Source organism: Pyxicephalus adspersus, chromosome 4 (assembly GCF_032062135.1).
Source record: "Pyxicephalus adspersus chromosome 4, UCB_Pads_2.0, whole genome shotgun sequence".
Classification (NCBI taxonomy): domain Eukaryota; kingdom Metazoa; phylum Chordata; class Amphibia; order Anura; family Pyxicephalidae; genus Pyxicephalus; species Pyxicephalus adspersus.
The window spans coordinates 138,606,439-138,631,558 of NC_092861.1; the positions used below are offsets into that span (position 1 = coordinate 138,606,439).

Sequence of the window (25,120 nt, forward strand, 5' to 3'; positions counted from 1 at the left end):
TAATGATTTGCCAAATAGTATCATTGTTGGACCCCCAACTTCTATAATGGGCTAAATGTAGACTTACATGTCTGGCTCTTTTATATATAGTTGTAGCTGAGACCTCGGTGCTGTGATGTAGGAGCCACACACAAAAAAACAGCTTACAAATCCTATAAAGACACCTATTATAAATCTCTGTCTTTTAGAATGATGTCTTTTATGTGACCAACTGATGTTCCTAAGTACAGCAGTTTATGGTCCTACAAGTGGATTGGGCACCCAAACGGTTTAACATATGAACGTATACATACTATACATCCAGCTAGGGTAATGGAAATTTCCTTGGTTTACTGAGGATTCCTCACGGATCATCAAACATGCACAGGTTGTATACTGTAGTTTCCAGCAGACTGTGGATGTGTTTATGAGGCAGTGTCTGCTTTATTGCCACCACTGTAAGCACCTGCTGTCATGGCAGCCATCTGTCTGCAGAACCCCATCAATGGGCAAAGCCATTCAGAGTTACAGCCTGTTATGTTCCCAGCACTGTACAATTTCCTTCTTCAAGCAAGTCAATGAGGTGTTAAAGACTTTTAAGGGAGTACAAATGGTCTTAAATGTCATTTTTACACTTGCTGGTTGTGAAAAGATCAGTGGTAGGACTGTTGAAGTCATGTAAACAGAAGGCTCTTTGAGCTTTCATTGGGGAGTTGTAGAACATACAAAGATGTTCCCAAACAATACAAAATGTACCTGAACAACCAGACTTTATAATGTACAGCACATGGAGGTGTAACAGGTACAAGATGAATTACACACAGTGCCTATGGCGTATAGCACCCTTCATAGGATGCTTTGGCACCCATGCATCCTTGAAACAATCTTCTATCACACATTTTTGGATTTCAGCCGTCATTCATATTAATGTGGATTAAATGATGAAAATCACACCTATTACACTCAAGGACTTTCCTAAGCTGCTTGGATTCTTAAGGTGCGTACACACTTCCAATTTTTATCGTTCCAATCGAACGACGAACGATCGATTGGGCAAAAAATCGTTCCTCTCTGGAATGGTCTTCTTCGTCCTATTCGGCTTGCTCCTACTTTCTGCTCATTTAAAAGAGCGCTTATTACTTACACGACAAAAACATGGAGCCCAATGAATGAGCGACTGATCCCAACAAAATAACATCTTTCCCTTTGGTATATTCAGGTGTTGCATGTCATTATTCATCAGGGATTCTGATCCACCTACATCCTAATCAGGTTTGCCATTGGAAACCAACATTCTGAATATATTGATAGCTGCGTTCAAAGATCTGTAAATGGTGACTGCACAGTCTGGCCTGCTAAATCAGTCAGAAATGTAGACCACACAGATATTGAATCCCAATGTATTTCAGTTGTGGATAATTGTATTTTGGCCCCAGGTTTTGCAGCTCAGATACTTAGCACCACTAGTATTTCTGCAATTCTATTTAACAGTGTGATAATGTTTTTCTGTTATATTATAATACAAATTTGAAGTTTTAAGGTTAGTGTTAGAGGTCAGGTCCAGGATAAAAGTTACATTTAGTGGTTTGGTTGAGGTTTTACATTTATGGGTTGGGTTGAGGTTAACGATCTGTAATCAACTTACACTTTTTCAAATGTGATACATCAAGTTTTTTGGGCGGATTTCATTTTTCTGATGTGATAATTGTATAACAAAGACAATAAAAAAAATATATGTTTAAGTTCTGGTGCCAATAAAGCAAGCCAGTTTCAGAAGCTAAAAATCAACCCTGCCTATGTGGTGGTCTATGCTTCTAACCTCATTCAATAGCACAGATAAAGGCTATATGTTTTCTTCTTTAAGGTTTTAAATTCCCTTGTTGTACGTTCATGTTACCAGCACAAGACAAGTTCCTAGTAGATAAAAGGGCCTCTATTTTTACTTTACTTTACAGGCCTGGTTGGATAGTGGACCTGCTGCTAACATTATTAAGTTTTTCCTGCAGTTCTTTGTGTTTCCCTCTCTATTGCCAGAGATGTAATTCTTTCACATTTAGGTTCTTGTGGTGTTGATGTGGGGAAAGCAGAAAAAAATCCCTGTTGGTTTATTTTTTTGCTGGCTGTGTTTCCCAAAGCCCCCCTATTAGACAGTCAACAAAAACAGCGTCCCTATTGGAAAATTTCTTTTATTTTGTTGTATTGACAACTGTACAATGTTGTTTTTTCAATAACCCTATTGTTACCAATACAAATACAGGGATGACGCTCTCCAGTGGGGAGACAGACGGCAATACAAACTTGACGGGTTTGAATCCCTCCATTCTCTATACTGATGTTTCTCAACCAGGGTTTTGTGGAAACTTTGACCTCCTTAAGCAATGGGAAATTTGTGCCTCTCAGGCCAGTTTAACTGATGTCAATGATCTTTTTTGGCTATCTGTAGGGGTGAAATTATTCCTGCTGGCCAGCAATGTAAAAGGTATTAATCCACTAATATACTGTGAGCTGTGTATTAAGTAATTATAGCAGGGGTTCCCTGAAGACTTGAAAGTTAGTTCAAGGATTCTCCTATTTTAAAAAGGTTGAGAAAGGTTGATCTATCCTGTTGGCTTTATGTACAGTTCTAATAGTGAACAATCACCTATTGGTGAGTGATACCATGTAACAGCACAGGTAGGTAGGTCTGCAGAGTATCAAGCATTTCATGCCTTTAGAATTATGAAAACTATAGGGTAGCTAGAATGTGATTCTAGTAACTTCACAGAGCTGAAATATCTGCTTTGACTCCTTGGTTAGGAGGTTAGCTATGTTTCATCCCTTGGAAAATATTGTCACTTTTTTCCTATAAATACATCATATTTTTACTTCTTTGTATTTTCCAGTGTGGAAATCCAGAGCTCAGCATTGAAACTCTCCTCTCGATTGGTCATCTGTCTTGCTGGAATGAACCAGGAGGTAAGACAAAGCCTGGAACATTACTGTGGCTCTTAATTTTCAGTCTGTGCATGAATCTGGTGTAAGCCAGGGTTTCCAGCATTTTCAGATACTAGAACCAGTGCCCTCCAGGGAACGCTGCAGCTGTAGTAAAGGTAGATAGGCTAGTTTATTGTATGTACTGAATCTCTAACACACAGACCTTTCATAGAGCTCCTATACTGGGTTCTGTGCTGTGCAACCAACCAGGGACATTACAGTGGGTGAAGTTAAACATTTCTTGCTTGCTCATTTCCTGATATAAAAACTGCTGTTCAATACAGGTAGTCCCCGGGTTACATACTAGATAGGGACTGAAGGTTCGTCCTTAAGTTGAATTAGTATGTAGGTCAGAACAGATACATTATTTTAATAAATGCAAATAGGACAAGTGTTTGTCTCAACATAATATACGGCAGTGTGGTGTCAGTTACTGTATAAAATCCTCACTGTGAGTTAATCACAAAGCAAGACAAAAAACAACTTTATGGAGCCTAGACATTCATTAACTTCAGGAGCAAGCTGTGCTTTGAAATGCAAAAAGAAACAACCGGAGAGTTTGTCCCGATCAACAAAGAGTTACAAGAGGTTGCAGAAAAGATCACCCACAACCTCAGCTGTGTTTAGCAAAAGATTTCTGCTGCAAGTTATGAGCATGAGCAGGGAAGCCCCATTCATATCTAGGAAATGTCTGTATGTCAGGTGTCCTGATCTCAGGGACTCCCTGTAGATACCATTTTTTGAGCAACAACTAATATAACAGCCCTCCCTCTTTTGAGATTTGCCCTTTTTTATTCTTTAATTTCCTTGGGCCAGTATTATATTGAACTCAATCTGCTGGTGCCAAGATGGGGGCACGAGTAGTTCACAAATATAAAACTGTGAAGTATGCAAAAGATTGCCAGAAATGCACTGTTATTCAGAGTGGGGTCCTGGGCCGGCATTGTCTTGGGGGGAAGAGGGATTAAGAGGATATCAGTCACCCAGCCCACAGTTTGCAATCATTGAGAAATGGTCCACATGGCTGATAATGGAAGATGTTGCTATCAAAAGCTGTATTTAGTAGCAATTGTGGCCAAAATGAACAGTATTTTTGTGGCTGGTATGTTGTAATCTAAATAATTCAAAGATGATGAGCTAGAAATTCAACTTTTCTGAACAGTGCTGCAACAGTTTATTTTAACAGGATACCCTTATCAAAAATTAAGGGTAAACACCAATTAGCTAATAAAGTGTCATCATGGCTTATGAGAACCCTTCCTTACTTCCTTCCGCAGAGCATCTGACAACTGTAGATTACACTAAAGGTTTAGATTGTAAACTTTTCGGGGCAGCGTCCTCTCCTCCTCCTGTGTCACTGTCTGTATCTGTCTGTCATTTGCAACCCCTTTTTAATGTACAGCACTGCGTAATATGTTGGCGCTATATGAATACTGTTTATTAATAATAATGATAATAATAATAAAGGTAAATTGAGTGAACTCTGTGACTTTAACACAGCTGAAGTATTTTATTGCTGGAGAATATTAGAACTGGTTGCTTTCACTCATTTCCCAGAATTAATCTTTAAATGGCAATGCCAAGATAGCAGACATTACAACACCTGATGTACTTTTAAGAATTTGTAGATAATCTTTATTGTATGCTTTTAGGGACATTTCCTTTTTAGTTGTTCAGTAAGTCTGCTCATAATTATTTCAGTGAATCATTTGATTTACTTATAATTGTGATTTCAATGAAGCTGGCCTCCTGGAAATCATATAAACTACATACGGTACTAGTGAATGTGAAGTGCGTCATCATCTCTGAGTTTTCCTTTTCTTATTTGTGTCACCGATTGTGACATTTTTGTATTGCTTTAGACAAGTATAGTGTAACTCTGTCCTAATGGGGCCATTGTACCAGCTGTGATCTCTAGCTACGTCACTTGTATGTCACAGTGGGAAGAAGGAGGCTTCCTTATGCATGGAGTGCAAGCAAGTGTTCTGTACGACTGTGGCTTTGTATTATTATACATTATACATTATATCTTTATTTCTTTTAAAATAACATTTATTTTAGTTTTCTAACTCATTTACATAAAGGATAGGCATATATCTGGGCACATATTGGGGACTAAACAGGCAAGCAAGAAAAAAAAAACATATGCAGTGCATCTCTGCAATACTTTCACATGTTGTTTCCTTTTAAACACCACAAATACAAATATCTTTTGACCCGCCATAAAGTTGCTCCGCGTATATTGTCCTATATTAGACTGACAATGCAGCATTTTATTGGACTTTTGGTCTCAGCTCAGAATGTTTTTTTTTATCTGAACTACTTACTTCTTTCCCCTGTCTACATTTCTAAGTCATCGACATATGTCGGTTTATAGTCCCAAAGTAGAAAACTGAAGGGTAAATCTTTGAGATAACACAAACAGGGTACCCGGGACACATGAGAGCTTTAAATTTCTGATAACTGTTCATCCTTCCAATCCTGGAGAAAACAAATGAATTTGCCCAAAAATGGGAGGGGACAAATCCCCAACTGGTAAGGAGAGAGGTCTTCTGGATAATTATATTAGACACTAGGATATCATTTCTGACATTTTCATCTCCTCCATTCTTTGTCACACCTTATCTCTTCCTCTCCTCCGCCTTTTATTTTCCCTCCTCTTCTTCTCTCCCCTCTCTCCCATCCTCTACCCCTTCAGTCCATGAGTATACAATAGAATGGGGTTGATGATGTGTATTACTTTTTTTAACTTTGAGTCTCTGTGTCACAATCCCTTGAATCACCATATCCCAGCTGTATGCTGCACATTTATATAATGTGACTTACACCAGTGTCAGAGGGCAGTCAGATCTTGGGTCCCTTCCCTAGGTCCATTGACTATCCAGGGCTTTTTTTCCATTTACATTTGGTTCTCATGATTTGGAAATTTATAGCAAATGAAGTGGGGAAGGTGAGAGCTGCATTCAAATACTGTTGTCCTTGCCAATTTTTTTTTGGACAGGAGAACATAGTAATTGAACATTGTTTTCTAACCTGATGGATTTATGCGCCCCCCCCCCCCAAGAGCTGATGGTGGCCTTAGGTCTTTGGTGGCATGTAGATATATCATTGTGCCACCATGCAGTGAAGATTGTCCAGATTCAGCCACATTTCTCCTTTTTAATGACTACACCTATTTCTCTTGTAACAATATCCTGCTGGCCTGTTGTACTGAAGTCCTTTAAATGTTTCACATAAAAATTTGTAGTAATAGAAGATCTGAATCCATATTGAATAATAAAACATGGCAAAACAACTTAACTTATTCTGTTTAGAGAGCAGTCCCATGAATCACAAATAGAGATAGTTTAGTGTTGGGGTGAAAGAGACAGGGCTGCATTTTAAAGCAGTGGGTAAATGTCAAAATGAAAAAAGAAGTGAAGGCAATACACTTTAAAACAGATACAAAAATAATAATAGGAAGCATTGCAATATGTAGGTTACAGTGTGCATCTCCAGATAATTATAAAGTTGTAATTTTCCAGTTTAAACTAAAAAAAAAAACTAAATATTTTGTGGTGGTGAGGTGGTTGTACTCAACATTCTTTTCATGAGATAAAGACATTGAGAAATGAATGTCATGAATAATGGCTTTTTTGAAGTGTTATTTTGTGTATCATGCACCTCCAAAACATTAAATGCTGACACAGATATAAGATTTATGAGGCTGACTCACTGTTGCGGGCCTCATCTGGACAATCTGACACTGATATTTCTTCCACAGGCCACTGAGTCAGAGTTGAAGGATTGGGTGACGCTCATGGTTCATTGCTGTGGAGATGAACTCCAGACTGAAGTGAAGCTGGCAGCGGCTGAGATCCTTGTCGAAACTGCTCCACATTTGCTGACCAATAAGCAGCCTGTTCTGGGTAAGAGTACAAAGTGTGTTGATGGTTCTGAGCTTTGAAGGAACCTGCTGCATGACCTATAATGGACTGTGCAGCTGGATATGTCTTTGTTTTCTGATTGATTTATCACCTCGGAAAATAGATTGAAAGTGAAAATGGTCTCACATATATTAGGCCGACCTAAGGAGTGATATTTCCTCTTGCACAATTGACTTCCTGCCATATAACCCCTTCAGGTGAATACTCTTGTCATTGTTCCATATTCTTTAGCCCATTAGTACATAATCACAGGTAGACATTTCCACTACATGTTTTTTTTTTTATTTGACATTAGTGGCATATTTAACAAATATCCAGAATAGGAAATTGTGTTCAAGAAGATTATTTGCTGCCACTAGAGACCCATTATTGTCTGCCATTTATTTTTCCAATGTGCTCTGGAATAATAATGGAGGATAGGATGACATATAAAGAGCAGAACAATTGATCTAGTTTTCAAATCAAGTGCAAGTCAACTTCCTTCATACATGCTGTGCTTCTCTGAGCTGCTGTTAGACATTTAGATACACAGGCGGTTTTTAATTCTTTGCTTTTTTTCATAGGATATGCAATATGGGACAGGTATAATAAAAGGTTTGCATTAGGGGAATACATTAGCTGCTATGAAATAAACATATCTGTCCTTTTTTCACAACATCAGTTTATGAAATTGTGCAAGTTCTTCACAGTTCTTCTTCAGTTCTTCAGGTTGAACTTAATCCGAAAGGGCTTGCATTTGCTCCATCAGTAAAAAGTAAGCAGTCCCTATTTGGTATCACGAATAATTTTAAAACTGTTGCTTTGGTCATAAATCAGACTGAAAGAATATTGCTAACACATTTGCATGCAAACTACTTATGAATTTTCTACAATTCAATTAATAATGGTTATCAGTAGTATATGGACATATATAAGTCAGTGTCAAATACATTATTTTTTTTTTTTATATATACACACAACACAGCCTACCTGTAGACACATAAACCCTGCAGATTAGCGTGTGATGACATAGCCAGCTAACAATGTCGGCTCAGACCTGAACCAGTATGACTGGGGGAATTTTCAGCAGGTGGCTCTGGGATCTGATGAAGTCACTGACTGTTTTAGGTAAATAAAATCGCTAGCAGCAATTTATGCTCAAGCATGTAATCGCAGCTCTGACTGGTACGCGGCCAAAGTCAGTTTCCCAAAAGTTATTAGTTTTAATTGATGCTGCCTGATTAAAGCGTGTCAAACATGAGATTCCTAGAAGTGACGGTAAGCTGTTTGTGCATGAATCATAAATTAGACCTCACGGATTTGGCATTAGCTGGCGTGAAATGTGAAAGGCTCATACTCTGCTGGGAGAGATTCCTCCTGCTTTAATACTCCTGGCACTCAGACATGGCATTGTTTGATACATGGCACAGTGAGAAGGACAGGGTGGAGGACATTGCCTTTATTGTACTGGTGAAAGTTTTACTGCATTTTGCTAAGTGCATTTTAGGAAAGGGAGAGTGTAGTCTATGTACAGAATATAGGTATGTATTTATTATATGAATGGGAAAAGCTTGAAGCTAAACTCCAGACAATAATAAATATAGTTCCCTTTTCATAAATACACCCTTAATTATGTCTTGTAAAGGCAAGCAGTATTAGAATATTGTTGACTTGCAGTTCTTCTACAGTAGTGAGAAGCAGTGTAAGAAGTCAAATATGTTTTCTGCAGTGCAACAATTATGCTGATTAGAGGTAAGAGCAGATATACAGAGATATGAGCTTGTCAGTGTGCTGCTTCTATTTTTTCAGTTCAGTCACAGGGTAGGGGTGGGGAAGAGACCTTGCAAGTGAAAGCAAACCTGAAGCAGAGGAAGCTTAGGGTCCACTGCCAAATAGAGTTAAACAGCTCCTACATATTTATTATGTGTAAAAAAACCTAACATTGTTTCTTTGTATAGCATCTCAAAATATATATACATGGTGGCAGCCATACTTGTTTATCACATTTACAGGCATTGCCTCCTGCTTAGTGGCTGTGTTTCACTTTTGCTATCTGTCAGTGTATGCTTTTAACATGTGCCATTGGCTCAATCAACTTCTGTTGCATTTATCTTAAATGAGCCTCCAATGGCCCACGATGCGTGTAAATCTGATGCAGCACAGAGATGGTTCAGGGCTGTACCCTGCTGTGCACATCAACAAGTGGACTGCCTAGGTGCATTGAGGTGTTAGGCATGCATTTGTATGCATTTACTGCAATGCCATGATGTGATCACCCTGGTCCTTCTTGCGATCCGGTCCTGCATCGTGCTGGAATTCCTCTTCGTCCTGGCACAGAGGAAGCGCCGGATGCCACCATCTTCGATCTTCGCTTCGGTCTTCTTTCTTCGTCACCCGATCTCGCACTGCGCAGGTGCGAGATCAGGTGATGTACCCACTGTGAAGGGAAAAAAAGGAGGGCTGATCTCACTGTGCATGCGCAGAAGGAGCAGCAGGAGCTTCCTGGGATGTATGACGTAGGTATCCCAGGAGCCTCTGCTGCACCCTATTTAAAAAAAAAAAACATTTTTACCTTTTTATAAAAGGGGGTTGTCTTCCCTTCTATGTAAAATAAAAATATTGAGTTTAGGCACGCTTTAAAGGGGTCTACTTATAAAGCAGTGACTCTGATATTCAACAAAACATTCCTTAGTGGAGAACTTTTCTGGTCCATGTTGTTCAATAGCAGTTATTGATTCTCCAACAGGAAATGTTTTATTGCATGTCAAACTCACTGATTTATAAATAGACCCCAAATAAATTGCTTCTGTGTTGGTTTTTCACTCATATTGACTCATAAGGGGTAGTAAAGCAGCTCACATGTATACAAAAGACCACTGATCTGGGTGCCATGTTTGTTAAGCTCCTTCCCTGGGTCGTAGCCAAAAAGAAGAGCAAAAATGTAGGGTAAGGTTGCTGGCAGGTTTGAGGACAGCTTTCAAATGCATTTATATGAACAGTAGAAACCATCTGGTAACACCCTAGTGCTGTCGATTCAGAAAGATCCTGCTTTCTGGCTAAAGCCCTGTTAAGAGCTAAACAAACATGGCCATGCATATTCGGAGACCTTTATGCAACCCTAGCTAATTCCAGAGCAGAATTACATAAAAAATATGCAACAATATTATTTCAAGTGGTTTCCCATAATATAACTCAGTCTCTCAATTTTAAGCAGAATAGCTATGACAAGAAAAAAGGCTAATATCTCTTCAAAGAAGATATCAACTAACTTATTGCACAATGTATTTCAAGTTCTGTGCTGCACATTCATAGAATAAGATAACATCTTTTTAGAAAGATGTTTGGTTAAACTTTACCTTTTAACTTTGCCTTCTTTAACCATAATGTCTACTATAAAATGATAGGTATGCGTTAAACCTAACAGTAATTGCTACTTTGCATTTACTAGAACTAGTGATAATGCAGCATTGTGGCCTTTTCATTTATGCTGTGTCCTGGATAGGCTTCTTTGCAGAAGTGATGTCAGGATTGTTACACCGGCAACCATTGCTGTTCTGTATGCAGCACCTGTATGTATGTGTTGGGGAGGGAGGGGGATTCCACACCTCTATCCTGCTTGTAATTGATTTTCCATGTCACAAAGCAAGCTAATATTTACTTACATCACATCTACCTTTGCTTAGACAAGCCAATTGGATGTCTAAATTGATTGCTCTGGGTTATTCTTTGGGTGGCTAATTAGAGTTTGGCCTTTAGAATAGTAATAAAGCTGTAAGTTTTGACCTTAAAGAGCACTAGCAGTGTTAGTGAAGACATATGAAGGGGCATGGTTGGGACAATAGACTTTGTTCTGTACCCCTCTTTCCGATGGCTTTAGAGCAGCCTTTCTCATTCTTTTTACCATGGGGGAAACCTTGTAATACCTTTCGGGGCTTCAGGGAACCCTTCCCGTAATTACTATATCCGCAGCTTAGAGTACACTAGCATGGTGGATAATGGAAAGAATATCTCTTACATTGCTGGCCAGTGATTATCATCAAAATATTGATAAGTATTTGGAAACCCAAAATATGAAAGGAATTGTTCTCCTGTGTTGTCACCTTGTCACAAACCCTCTCCATGTGCAGGAGATCAACAGGACTGAACTGCAAAAAGGGCTAAAAAAAGGGTAATGAACTGTATCACTAAAAAAATAAATTATACACTATTAATATTATTATTATTATTATTATTATTATGGGGTATAATAATAATAATAAACAGTTTTTATTTAGCCAACATACAATGCAGCTGTGTACATTAAATATGGGTTACAAGTGATAAACAGATATTCATAAATAGTATTCAGTTAGCAATTACTTTCATGCATCTGTGTTGACATCTAAGGGTTTGTTCAGACAGATGGGTTGCGAATCAGTTCGTTTGCAGTTTCTTGTAGCATCCCATAGCTGGTTGACTGTTAACCACTTTCATAGTTGAACTTGAATGTTTGCTAAGCATTTGAAAAGCTTTTTTTTTAAATGCATTTTTGAATACGTTGGAGGACATAATAAAAGAAATGTAATGTTTCCTGCTTCCTTTACTTTTGATTTCCTATGCACGACAAATTCAACACTGTAAAAATGCTCATATAGCACATTTTCCGGCATTTTGCATACACCTGTAAATGCCTAATGGTCATGTGGAAATGGTATTGAATGCTTAATAAATGGATTAATGTACCTGGAATGTGACAATGACATTGTAGCTCTACCAACCATTTGACCAAACCCCGTTCACTTTAGTTGTATAATATGCTTTACAGGCCTTTTAATATAATATATAATATAATATGCTTCAAGAGGCCTTTTATGCTTCTTGGTGGTTCTGAAGCCTATTGGCACTTGATATCCTGTGCAGCTTACCTCTCATGGTCCAGTGTATGGACGGGGCTTCGGTAGGCTCAGAAATGGAGGGCTAGAGCTGCGCCCACACAACGTACACATCTGTATTTTTGCAAACTCAAATCACATGTAATGTACATGATGAGAATGCTGACAACTATGAACATTTAGCAAGTTGGGCAGCCAACATCAGAAGATGTATGGTAGGACAATAACTATCACAATACAAGACAATCATTATAGTTACTGCATTTACTCAGTTACTGCTCAGAATGTTTAAATAATTGGAATATACATTTACAAAATAAAAGGACCATAGATTCCCCTGAAACAGATGAACTGCCATGATACAGAAGAAACATTTGAGGTTCTGCAGCTTCTCTGGGATCTGATCATTAACAAATGGCAAATGTTCAGTTCAATGCACAAGTCAGTAATGTTGACACAATTTGCCAGGTGCCTTTTCTCTTTCTGTTTGCTGTTTCTTGAAAATCCACACTCCATATGCAGCAGGTAATCTCCATCAACATGATCAGCCTTGTGTACCTAAGCACATTTTCAGCCGCCTTCAGCTGGGTGAGCCGAGGTGGAGCACAGAGGTCTGGAAAATTCATTACACCATGTTCCAGCTGGTGTGTGTACTCGCTGCACTCATTACCACCATCTATAGAGCATTAACTCCAGCACTACCCAGCCGCTGAATTGTATGTCAGCACAAACTGGTACCATCTTCCTTTATTTTATTCATTGTCCTAGTTTTTTTCCCATCCCCCTCTGATACATACTTTCTACTTTGAAGCTTGACCAGGCAAAAGAAAGAGTACAGTAACTTCAAACAACCATTCAAACATTGACTTTCACTTAACTGATTCTCAGGAGTTGGCCCTTTTTGACATTTATTCTTATTTTTGTACATTTATTGTTATTTTATTTCAGGGCTACCTGTTCTGAACTTAACTTCCAGAATTTCCTACTCTACTACAGTATGTTTAAAGTTGTTGGTCTTGGGTCAATGGCATCAGGTTGAGATGCTTCTGAAATCATCCAGAATTCATGGACTAGGAAAAGATCTACTATTGACCTATTTCAAACTGCATTTGCTTATAGCCATGTAGGTGTGTAAATCCCGAAGGCCACCTCTTTTACCAGTTTCTACTTCATTTACTTTAGCTGGTTCTCCCATAGCTACACCTGCTTGGTTGGTGTCACTTTTTTAGACATTTGAAGAAGGCGAATGCCATTTTGAAAACATAAACTTAATCGGTGGCCACTATTGCTGGTGAATTTAATGTTGGTTCATGCAGTTTGCAGTTGGTTTTCTCGCAAAGTTTCCCAAAGCACTAAAACAAATTTGCTTTTATCTCCCCTTCTCAGTTGGAAATGCTAATCTGATTCTTTAATGTACTTCTACTCTGTTCAGCTGTCCGCAGAAAATGTAATGGCCAGTACTTCCAAGTATTGTGAACTCCAGCTTTGTGACAGTGCTGGAACAGTCCCTTAACACCAACGCTTGTTACTTGAGAATAAATAGCTCGGTGTAATGCACAGTTTAAGCAACGCATAGGTTACAGGTGGTAAGGTCTCCTGCTCTTGTCAGCTCTATGGACTAGAGGGAAAGGTAAGGAAAGGTGGATAGATCGATAGATCATTTTAGTAGCAGAGAGCACATGGCTGTTGTCCACAGAGTAGTGAAGGCTGAAATATGGCTTGAAAATTAGGCAAAATTAGCATTTTCACCTAGAGAGCAATTGTACTGACACCTGTAACATGAAATTAAATTGGCTGCACCTTATTCAGATACTGTTCAGGTGCCATTCATTACTGTATATACCATAATATATATGTGCCTTTTTTTTTAGCCAAATTTTACAGCAAGGATTTAAAAACAAATATGCAATTGGTACTAGCCGGGAAAGCTAGAGTGCAGCTCACACACCTGGCTTTCCTGTGGTCCAACACTCCCCACTGAGCGCTACTGTAATCAACATCAGTCTTGCTCTCTGAGCCACTCTTTTCATTAGAGTTTTGCTCAAAGGGGCATTATAGACATCTAAGCTGCTAGTAGTATGTTGGAACAGCAGCATGACTCTTCTGAACCCTTACTGTAGCACTTAGTAGATTAAAAACGTGTTTTTTTTTTTCAGTGGTTTCCTTGAATCTTTAAGGCAGGGGGATTTTCTAAATGTAGCTTTAAGTCATTGGGTCTGCTGAATGCAGCCCAAAGTCAACGGATTCACTAAACACTGTCCTAAGTCAGCAGAATCACTGAATGCATCCTTCTGTCAGCAATTTTACTTAATGATGCCCTAAATCAACAATTTTGCTGATTGGAGCCCAAAGTCAATGGTGTACCTGAGCAGTAAGCTTTGCTCACCAAACTAATATTAAAGGGAATGCACCACTTTCATTTAGGAATCATCATCAGTGGATCACATATATTGTATATTAAGCTATGAATCCAATAAGCTCCAGTGATATCTCCAAAAATTGAATGTACCCTAATAAAGTGATAGAATTCTGTTGACATGAGACATTTTGACCACATTCTTTTTTTTTCTTAAGAAATCAGGATAATCACAAGATACGTCACTAGTATAAAAGTAAAATATTAAAAAAACAAAACCCACATTTACTAATTTAAAATTCTCTAATAAGATAACAGTTGGGAACTGTATCAGCCTATTTCCTTTTTATTATTGGCATTCATCTGTTATTTCACAGATTAAGGGAAGAATTCTTAAAAGGAACAAACCAGGAAGAGATTAAGGAGGACAAATAGCTTGGTGCTTTATAATCTGTACGAGTCAGGGTTTTCCTTTTGTTGGTCTGATCCATTACATAAAACACGGGATAGGTTGCCATAGGAAGAGCTGTGAGCTATTTGCACTGCATATTTGCTCTGGGTCTCAACTACTCATTAAATCTCTCCTCACATTTAAAGTGTCTTTTACTTTCTGTTAAGGTTTTCCTTCCATACTGACAATCCCCAGTAGCAGTATATTTCTTCTGAGCCACTCTTTTGGATCCTTGTGTGTTGAAAGAAAGTAGTGTCTGGGCTGGATTTCTATTATTGGAGCCTGAAAGAGCTTTTGGTGCCCAAAGTAACTCCCCTCTGTTAGGAGCATATTATTATTATTATTATTATTAATAATAAACAGGATTTATATAGCGCCAACATATTACGCAGCGCTGTACATTAAATAGGGATTGAAAATGACAGACTAATACAGACAGTGATACAGGAGGAGAGGACCCTGCCTCGAAGAGCTTACAATCTAGTAGGTGGGGGAATTTCACACACAATAGGATGGGCGATATGTAGTGGTGGGAAGTAATGAGGGTTTAGCAGACAGAAGAAGATGGGTAGGCAAGTTTGAAAAAAAGAGTTTTGAGCGCTCTTTTAAATGAGCAGAAAGTAGGAGCAAGCCGAATAGGGCGAGGAAGACCATTCCAGAGAGTTGGAGCAGCTCTAGAGAAGTCTTGTAACCGTGCGTGTGATGAGGTTATGAGTGAGGAAGTCATTAGTAGGTCATTGGAGGAGCGGAGGGAGCGGCAGGGGGAGTATTTTTTAACCATGTCAGAGATGTAAGTGGGACAATAACTGTGTAGGGATTTGAAGGCAAAGCACAGGAGTTTAAATTTGATTCTAAGGTGAAATGGAAGCCAATGGAGAGAACTACAAAGAGATGCAGCAGAAGAGGAGCGGTGGGAAGGATGGATGAGTCTGGCTGCAGCATTCATAATAGATTGTAGAGGAGAGAGTCGGGTTAGTGGAATATCAGCGAGAAGGATGTTACAGTAGTCCAGACGAGAGATGATAAGAGCATGTACAAGGAGTTTGGTGGTCTCAGGGGACAGGTAGGGGCGGATTTTTGAGATGTTGCGTAGGTGAAAGTGACAGGACCTGGAAATGTTCTGAATATGGGGGGTAAATGAGAGGGCCGAGTCAAAGGTGACACCAAGACAGCGTGCCTGAGGAGAGGGCCGAATAACAGTGTTGTTAACAGTTAGATATATGTCAGGGGGGGATTTGGAATTTGAGCATATCTAACCTTGCTTAGAATATTGTGCCATGAGGCTCAGTTCACTAAGCTGTAAGTAATGGGATGTCTGCCATATAGTTTTGTATTTTCAGCCAAATGACTGTTTTAGGCTTTTATTGGTAAAGTTATGGTAAGTAATTATCATTAGAATTTGTTCACAATGATGAAGCAGTACAGATTTCGCTTCACAACTCCATGTATTAGGATCTGCCTCCAACCCTTTTACCCTTAGTTTTACCAGTTGACAGGCAATTTACAGAGAACAGACATCAGGTCAGGTATTGGGATGCAAAGACAACCACCTGCCAGATACTGCAAGTAACATCTTAGAATGGGGAATATCTACCGTGAATGCCTGCCACCAGTTACCATTGAACTTCTTTTATTCCTTAAAAGATAACTGGCATGGGGCAGCAGTAGATCAACCGCTGTCAGTTGGTGCAACTGCTTTGTTACTGCTGTAAAATTGTGTGTGATCAATCCCAGCTTCAACAGCATAGACAACACAGCTGGGCACTGTCCAAGGTACTTTTGTACTTTGTTTTTTTTGTACAAATATTAGATTGTTGTTACTAAAGTTCTTTTTTTTAGGATAAGCGTGTGTGAGTCCACCACCTTCTTCTCAGTTCAAGTAGTACTGGTAAAGCAAAATGTTATTAAAAATTTCTAAAAAAAAAAATAAAATATATATACAGAGATGGAAATGATTTTAAAACTATGTGGTAGTAATTTAGAGTATTTTTAAAGTTCCCTTTAGGTTTGGTGTTTTAAGGGACACCCTTTATTGGCTAATTTAGTCATTAAATACTCAATCTTTTTGGATAATTTAGATTCCTTCTTCAGACTATACAGGCCACAACACACTACTATTGCCAAAGTTCCCTTAAATATATTCATGTCTTCTATAGAGTGGTCTGAATGTGAAAAATAATGACCCATAGGTGTAAATGTATTCTCTTCCCCATGTTCCTAAGTCCTGGGGATGCACCACCCTGGGTAAAGACCTCCCTGAAGCTCCCACATTCCCGGGGACCTGGATAGCTTACAATACCAAGAACCTATTTTAAATTTTTGTGATGTTTGTTCTGTTTTACCAATGGAAAATCCATGGTTGCACTTGCTGCACTAAATAAGCAACACAACATTACTAGTGGTGCACCTGTACGCTTCAGTAATATTGAAGGTTCCTTTAGTGTACCTTACACTTTTCAATGGATGTGTCCGGCTGCAGTTTGCAGCAAGGTTTATGTCTGAGGTTGGGTAGTTGCCTGAGGACCGGCAGTGGGCCATGAGAACCAGCTTATGAATATTTCTTCTAGTTTCATCCTCTGTTATGATAAGTTGGAGATCCGTGATTATCCTTTCCAATACTTAGTTGTATGTGGTCACTAGAGGATGATTTTTTTTTCTATTTGTATTACTGCATATTATTTATTTGGGGTTATGAGGCAGCCTATAGTGGTTCTAATGGTTTTGTTGCTGTAACCTTTTTTTATGGAAGGATCCTGGTAGTACTCACAGGTCTCTTGTATCAGAGCATAGGCAGTGCTGTCTCCTGTCCAGTGCTTCCAATCTTACTGAGTGCTAAAGGAGAGGGCCTGCTAAAATAGACCCATGGCCAGTGGTATAATAGGAACTCAACTCCCAGGTATGTCCGTTTCCATGATGGATATGATGCAACATTATGCGCTGGTTTCTGCAAGCCGAAATAGAATGGCAGTTTTTATTAACACTGATTTTTGAATGGCTTGTGTAGAAATATATAAACTTTTCATGAACGTAGAATTTTTCTTTTAGCTTCCTACTTTTTGATCAATGGATTTAGTAGAATTGATTTTGCCTGTAGCAGTCCAAGATAAAATAGTGCAGATCAGTCTCTTGAGCGTCCTTGGTGTTATATTTTCGGCTTGCTTTAAACTTATAACAGTCTGCCCTGCGTGAAGCATGTTGTTTGGGTAGTTTGTGAAGCCGCTGTATGTTATTTATAGAAGCTGTACATTTCTCATACAACGGTTCTATTCCTGAAACGCCTGTTCAACATCAGAAAACTACACTTCAGAGGAATACGCTCAACAAACAGAAACCGTTTATTTAAAAATGCCTCCTCTTCTAAGCATTGCTGTACTATGAGCTCCTTGTCCCCTGGGCAACACAAACATCAAAGCATTCTCCTCCAACATGATCCCTAGAGGCTTTCTTCTCTGGGCAACGCTGCAAGCCCCACTTTGGCCGAATGGGTTAAGTTTCTTGTTAAATATACAAAGTGTTCCCCTCTTATGAGGAACTCTGTTGACCAAGACACTTGACAGGGATACAAAATACATACAAAGCCAGCAGCTGAACATCTTTTATCCATAGCCATTGCCAAACCAGTGCTCTGTGGAAACCATGGAGTAAAGCAGGGCACCCTGAATTTTTATATGTTACTAAAATCAGTATTCTAAGATAAAAGCTGAACGGCTAATATTAAAGGCTTACCTTACTGTAACTCTATAATCATTTTCAACAATCCTTAATGTATTTTTTAAATGCAAGCAGTGTAGGTTCCTGAATTGAACCTGGCATCAGCCTACTGAAGTATTTCTCAATCAGGGTTCCATGGAGGTTGCTAGGGGTTTCCTAAAACAATCAACAATGTGTTTCTTTTAAAGTTCATTTTAATTGATCCCAATGATCATTTTGGGTATCTGTGAGTAATATAGTTTAGTTTGGTCAGCAAAGTACAATGCAATTTTCCCACTGACCACTACACTAATGTACTGTGAGCTGTGGATATAGTAAATATAGGAGATTATGAAGACCTGGAAGTTATTTTTTGGGTTCCCGGTGTTAAAAAGCTAGAGAAAGTCTGATCTACTGTATGGCACTGCTCAGACAAGAAGAGGTAAAACCGGTCAAGGAGCCAAGATGTACTGCAGGACAAGAAGATGAAGAGAGGGGAGCCAAGTGATGTGAGCAGCCATGAGTGAAGAGCACATCAGTGCGATTCTGCTTTTTTATTGTCTAAACGCCAGTTTAGCTTTAACCACTAAGCGATAAGCCCGACCTTGGTACGGGCTTCAAAAAGTTACAATTATCGATAAACCCGAACTTTTCTCACTGTATGAAAATACAGTGAGAAAAGTTTGGGTTTATCGATCACTTACCTGGTCCCGCTGCGATCATCCATCGTCGTGTTCCAGCGTCGGGTGTCCTCGGCTTCTTCTTCCTCCGTGCGTGTACGTCGGCGCGTACGATGACGTCGGCGTGTGTGCTGGAAATTCAAACTGAAACTCATTCAAACACATTTTGTATTGGATTGAATACAAACTCCTGTATCCAATCCAATACAAAATAATTCAAAATAAATACAAAGTATGTAATTGGTAAATTCAAACTCTCATTTTGTATTAGATTGGATACAAAGTCCTGTATCCAATCCAATACAAAATAATAGAAAATATATTTGTGGTTTTGTCTATAGGTATGTGACGGACACTAGGGAGGTGTTTTAGAAAAATATATTAATATACAGTATACCGAATTATCGTATTTTTCATTTATTTATGTATTCTTGTTTAAGCTGATTTTTTGTGTCTTTTATTTAATTTTATTAAAAGTAATTTTTTTTTTTACATGATTGTGTGTTTCAAACATTTTTTATATATTTATGATATCTACTTGAACCCTGTTCGGACATATTTCTGTAAGTTACAGGTCTACAATTTAAAAAAAAAATTTCATGAAAAACTGTAACGCTTTTGGAACAGAAATCAAGACCTCAGTGTAACGCCCAGGTGGTTAAGGCTGGCTATACATATTTTTAATATTATCTAGTTAAATCTGATTTACAGTCTCCTTCATATATATTTAAAAATCCTTCTTTTGAAAGTCAGATCACTTAATATACAGAACACTAGCTGGCTCAGAAGACTGACTTTTATTTCTGTGTCATTCTGCTTGGTGGCATTATGGCAGGGGATAAAAAAATTAGTGGGTTAGCGGGCCTGTAGCGTTCAGTGTGGGTTTGTTAGGCATTGCCCGGACCTTCATAATCCCTGAGGCCACAGCCCTTATGGTCTAGCTTCAGATCCAGCCATATCCCTGGCCTCTCAATACATAGGAAAGTGAAATAAATTCTCTCCAAAGCACTTAGACAATTTCCACTAGAACATTGCCTCTATTGAGAGATTTTCTTCTCTATGTTCTATTATGTTATAGTGAGAATTTTAGATTTTGATTGTTTCCTTCCACCAACCTCCAAGACAGTGGGAAATTTTTTTTGGCCAATTCTATATTTTTGACAGAATTACTTGAAGAAACTTAGAAAATATATGTTGACACATTGTCCATATTGAAAATATTTTCTAAACAATGAAGGTTCAAAGAGGAGACATCATTATGTTTTATCTGTAGTAATTATTTCATTTTGTCCTACAGGGGTAACAGATATTTTACAGCTATGGATGTGCATAGTACAGCTGTTGCAAAGCGAGGATCCAGATGTCAGAGATGTGATGGCAGACATCATTCGTGTTTATCACAATCAGAAGAGCAAACTTTCAGGAACAGGTAGGTGCTTCACCATGCACACCATTTCATAGTAAATCAGTTTGGTTATCCATGGTCCCTGGGAGCCAGTCTGCACTGCTAACAATCTCGCCATATCCAGTAAGAGTATATTGTGTCTGTATTGCAAATAGCTAAATTATAATGCATCCTTTACATGTATATTTAGAAAGTTAAATGGGGCAGGGCATTGCTAAGCAATATTTTAGTTGAATGTTGAACTTTGTACAGCAGTCCCTGGCTTCTTTCCAATTAAAGTTTTGAATATTTTCCCGGCCACTTTTGTTTCAATGCAGATCTAAGAACTGAACCACTGAGACCTACCCAAATAAGGCCCCCGACAGCTTCTAAATGTTATGGCAGAAGTCTCCTTATTAAATATCAGTAATTTATTAAGAGCTTCCATGATCAGATAAAAGCAACAAATCAATCAAAAATGAACTAATACACACTCCACTTGTGTATATTTATCCACATGGATCCAAAAATGTTAATATGAATAGTAGATATATTAAAAAATAAATCTTATGCTTTATTCTCATATACAAAATACCTGTAATGAATGTGTCTGTTGGATAATCAAGGTGCCATGGGACAGATACAGCATATTGATTGACAACCGCAATGCTGAGTAGTAATATGATAAATGCAGTAACAATGCTTTGACTACATGGATTTAATTCAGATGATCCGAAGTATAATTGAAGAGATGCCTGAGAAACTGAAGAATGACTTCGAGAGTTCAACTACATAATTAATACTAGCTGATAAAAGTTCCATAGATGTGAAAGGCGGACATATATCTTTACAAGGGAGCACTTCTCATGAGTGGATTGAAGCCGCACATGATAAGAATAGAGTTAAAAGCCCTTTAGTAATGTGCTGATAGTGTGTGCTTGACTAATGTCCTGCCTAATTTCCAGAGATGGAGGGGAGTTTTATGAGGAGGGGATGCATTAGACTGGGAGAGAAGACACTGGAGCACCAGTTACTGATTGGAGAGGGCAGCTCTGACATCTAAGGTGGTGCTGTTGATCTTTATAGCGTCTAAAAGCTTTTACTTCACATGCATATGGGAAGGTATGTAAAGTATTACAACTGAAACACGAGTGTAGTTGTTCTTAATGAACAGATTATCCTGTGCCGGTGTTTAATAAATTGATGGCATTCAAAGTGTAATTTTAAACAGCAAAATTTGTAAATTAAATACATATAAGGGAGATGCTGAGTCTGCCGAATAATTTGTATTTCTGTCAATCTAGTTGGATGTCTGTCCTACCTGCCTGTTTGCACTTTTTTTATTTTACTCTCACCTCTCTTTGCTCCATTATGGTCGCTGCCATCTTCACCCGGTGTTCCAAATCCTGGAGCTTCCACCATCATGATTGGCCAGGCTTGAGTGATGTAATTCCCATGCACATGTATGGGGGTATGTTGAAATACATGTGCAATAAAGAGTACATTAACCTCCCTAGAGATAACCCCGAGTGTGACTCAGGGTAGAAAGAAGTTGCTAAAAGCAGTCACCCCGAGTCACACTCGGGGTAGGTAAACCTATGGGAGGTAATGGTAAATACAGCCTTAACTGATCCGCCGGCGTCTTCCGTCTTCCTCTCTCTTCTTCTGGCCGGCTTCTGCATCCGATGAGTCACCAGGGAGTTCTTGGTCACGTTGGTGAGTGTATATGTTGCCGGCGGGGCGGGAAATTCAAAATCCATTTTTATTGCATTCAATACAAAATAACTATTGAATGCAATACATTGGATTTATATGTGTAAAAGCAGTACATTTTTATTTTACAGTATATAATAGTATGAGTATAATATGTACTTAAAAGAAAAAAATTAAATTTTTTTAAATACATATATTTTTTAATTTATTCAATTTATTATTTTTACATGATTTTGTGTTTCAAACTTTAATATACTCATACTATTATATAAATTTTCATGAAAAACAATGTACCGCTTTTAGACATATAAAACCGGAAAGAAATGAACCGCTAGGGAGGTTAATAAAAAAAAACAAAAAACATTGTGAGCAATTTTATTTTTTTAAATTAGATTCACATTAATTGTATCCACAATAGGAGGGGAGAACATTACATTTGATAGATTAGTAATGAATATTTATATGCATTACCCTTTCTCTGAGTTCCACACTCAGATGAGTTCTTAACGCTGGTGTTCCGTCTCTTTGGAATTCCCATGTGCTGTTGTGCCATTGCTTCCTGACCCCCTTAAAGGGAATCTAAAGTCATTATTGTACAGTTCAGAAACTGAAAATTGTGTGTATTTTTTGGTATTTGTATAAAGTTTTTATTTGACAAATTATTATTAAATTCTGGATACATATTTATATACAAATAATGCCACTTTTCAGTTCAGCTGTAACCTCCCTTTTTTATTTTACTGCCCAATTTACTATATTTATAAAGTGCTATTCAGTCTTTAGAGATTGCAGAAAGCAGCTGCTACTTTGAAAGTAGAGAATGCCATAGGTCACAATGAGGATCAGTGATGAATGTCAGTTAAAGTGATCTCCAGTTTTAAAACATCAGCACCGCAGTAAAAAGCTATGATCTGCTTACCATCTCTTTAACGTAGCAATCATGGCTAGATATATTGACTATATGTTACTTACACAAGTAAACGGAGCATTGAGCACCAATTTCAGGTCAATTTGGTATATCACTGATTGGCACCACATAAAAGCCAATCTTAATGAATAACTAAGAGGAATCAATCTGCTATGTGATTGCCATTTGTTTTATAAATAGTCTTCTTGCACTGTTAGCTGCCATAGATGAGAGGAGGCAGCATCATGACATTTGGTATTTCCCTCTATGGCAGCATTTCTTGAACTTTTTAACATGGGGCACCCCTTGAAATATTTTCACATTGCAGTGAACCCCTTCTATAATTACTATATCCACAGCCCACAGTATAATAGCGTGATGGTCAGTAGGAAGAATGCCTCCTCCATAGTTGGTCAGTGGGAAGAAAGTCACCCTTCCCGATAACTAAAATGATTGATGGTAGTGGTATTGACCTAGGAGGTCCAAATCGCTCACAGCTCAAGTAACCAATAGAGAAACCCTGGTTAGGAAACGCGGCTCTATGGGATTACTGGACAGTTAGTCAGTTCTGTGTTCAGAGATTCGGTTTTAAGAATTACAGCGTTCTTCCATCTTATTTTAAATATTTTGTTGTGATAATATCTGAAACCCTCCTACACATATATAGATAAATGTTATTAAAATCTCATTTCGTATAAAGCAGTTTATATAAACTAAGTTGTATATAGTGATGCCATATAAAACAAATAATATATACTATTTAATTGCTGTTCTCGCTGGCTTCAGGAATTGGGCAGCCTTTAAGAAAATAAAGCTTAATTCCTTCCCCAGATGTTTTAGCTCACTCCTTGTCATGACTGTCCCTGAATAAAACTCTACTCAGTTCAGCAAAGCATCGATGCTTGCAAAATTCATTAAATAACCATAAACCAACCAGACGTGGCAGAGGGATCAGGAAAATTAGTTTGTTGAAGAGTTGAGAAGACTGGACTCAGACATGCGACTTAGCAGAGAACACTATTTTTTGTCCTACTACAAAAAGAATATTTATAGAAACGTCTGTAGCTGGCACCTCACCCGCACAGAACCTGCTCCAATGTTTCCAATGAGCAGAGGTGACTGCGGATAACCTGTTCCGTCTGCAGTGGCAGCGTACAAAACACCAAGAGGTCCTCCTGCATGGAAAAAGCTAAACAGGACATTTGGCTGTCAATCAATCCCTCCTGCTAAATTCGTATATTTTATTTTTAGGGCAAAGGGCCAAATAAATCTCACTTATTGATTTAGTTAGATGTTTAAAATGAAGATTTTGGAAACCCCCAGAAATTCCAGTGCTGCCATTAGCTGTTAGTTTGGATTGTTTGTCATATGTTTGTTTTTTTTTTTTTTTTAATTCTGAGACATGTCATGTCATGCCATGGTATAGATTGAATATATACTGTCCTTATGTATCCATATTTCACATCACAATCCAAAGCTTAGCTCAAAAGCTAATATTTTACAGAAATAAGCCACCATTATCTTATTTGAATTACACCACTTGCGTCTTTATACTTTACTGTAAGGACATGTTCATAGAAGACGTGCTGTACATTTGCAGCCCAAGCAACAAGCATAATTCTCCAATCATAACTTTTATAGATGGATAGAGAGATGGATAGATTTGATTCATTGCTTGTTTAAACTATAAAAACGTATACTGTTCGGTGAGGGTAAGCCCTAAAGCAGTGATTCTCAACCAGTGTTCCTGGCGTAGTTGCTGGGGAAGGGGGTTCATTGAACAATGAGCATTTTGTGCCTCTCTGGTCAGTTTTGCAAATTCCTATGTGAGAGTTATTCTTCCTACTGGCCACCACACTAATGTACAGTGAGCTGTGAATATATAAATTATAATATAAGTTCCCTAAGACATGAAAGTTAGTTTAAGGGTTCCCTCGTGTTAAAGAGGTCAAGAAACACTGCCCTAAAGCTTGTAATAGGCACGGTATGATTAGCAACCAATTTGACTCTTTGCTGGATAAAGTCATCACCACTGACGCTCTCCACTTATGTTGTAGGGATGAGGGAAAGAGAAAGATGTTCTGTATTCCAGCATGGAAGACTTGGGTAGAGATGAGAACACTTCTTGGGATTTCAGTGCAGTAGGAACACTGTGTTTTCAGATCAAACAAGAAGTTAGCAGCACACCAGATTTCTAGCACATCAAAAGGT

The 25,120-nt window shown here is 38.3% G+C and overlaps 1 protein-coding gene across 1 annotated transcript in view; it reads left to right on the top strand.

Moving 5' to 3' along the window:
• Positions 1-25,120, top strand: part of THADA (THADA armadillo repeat containing) — a gene marked incomplete in the record, with an annotated part of 349,766 nt that overhangs the window by 274,686 nt on the left and 49,960 nt on the right. The window contains 3 exon segments of the mRNA XM_072409779.1: positions 2,862-2,934; positions 6,716-6,860; positions 20,203-20,334. Coding sequence (XP_072265880.1) covers positions 2,862-2,934; positions 6,716-6,860; positions 20,203-20,334 — 350 coding nt within the window.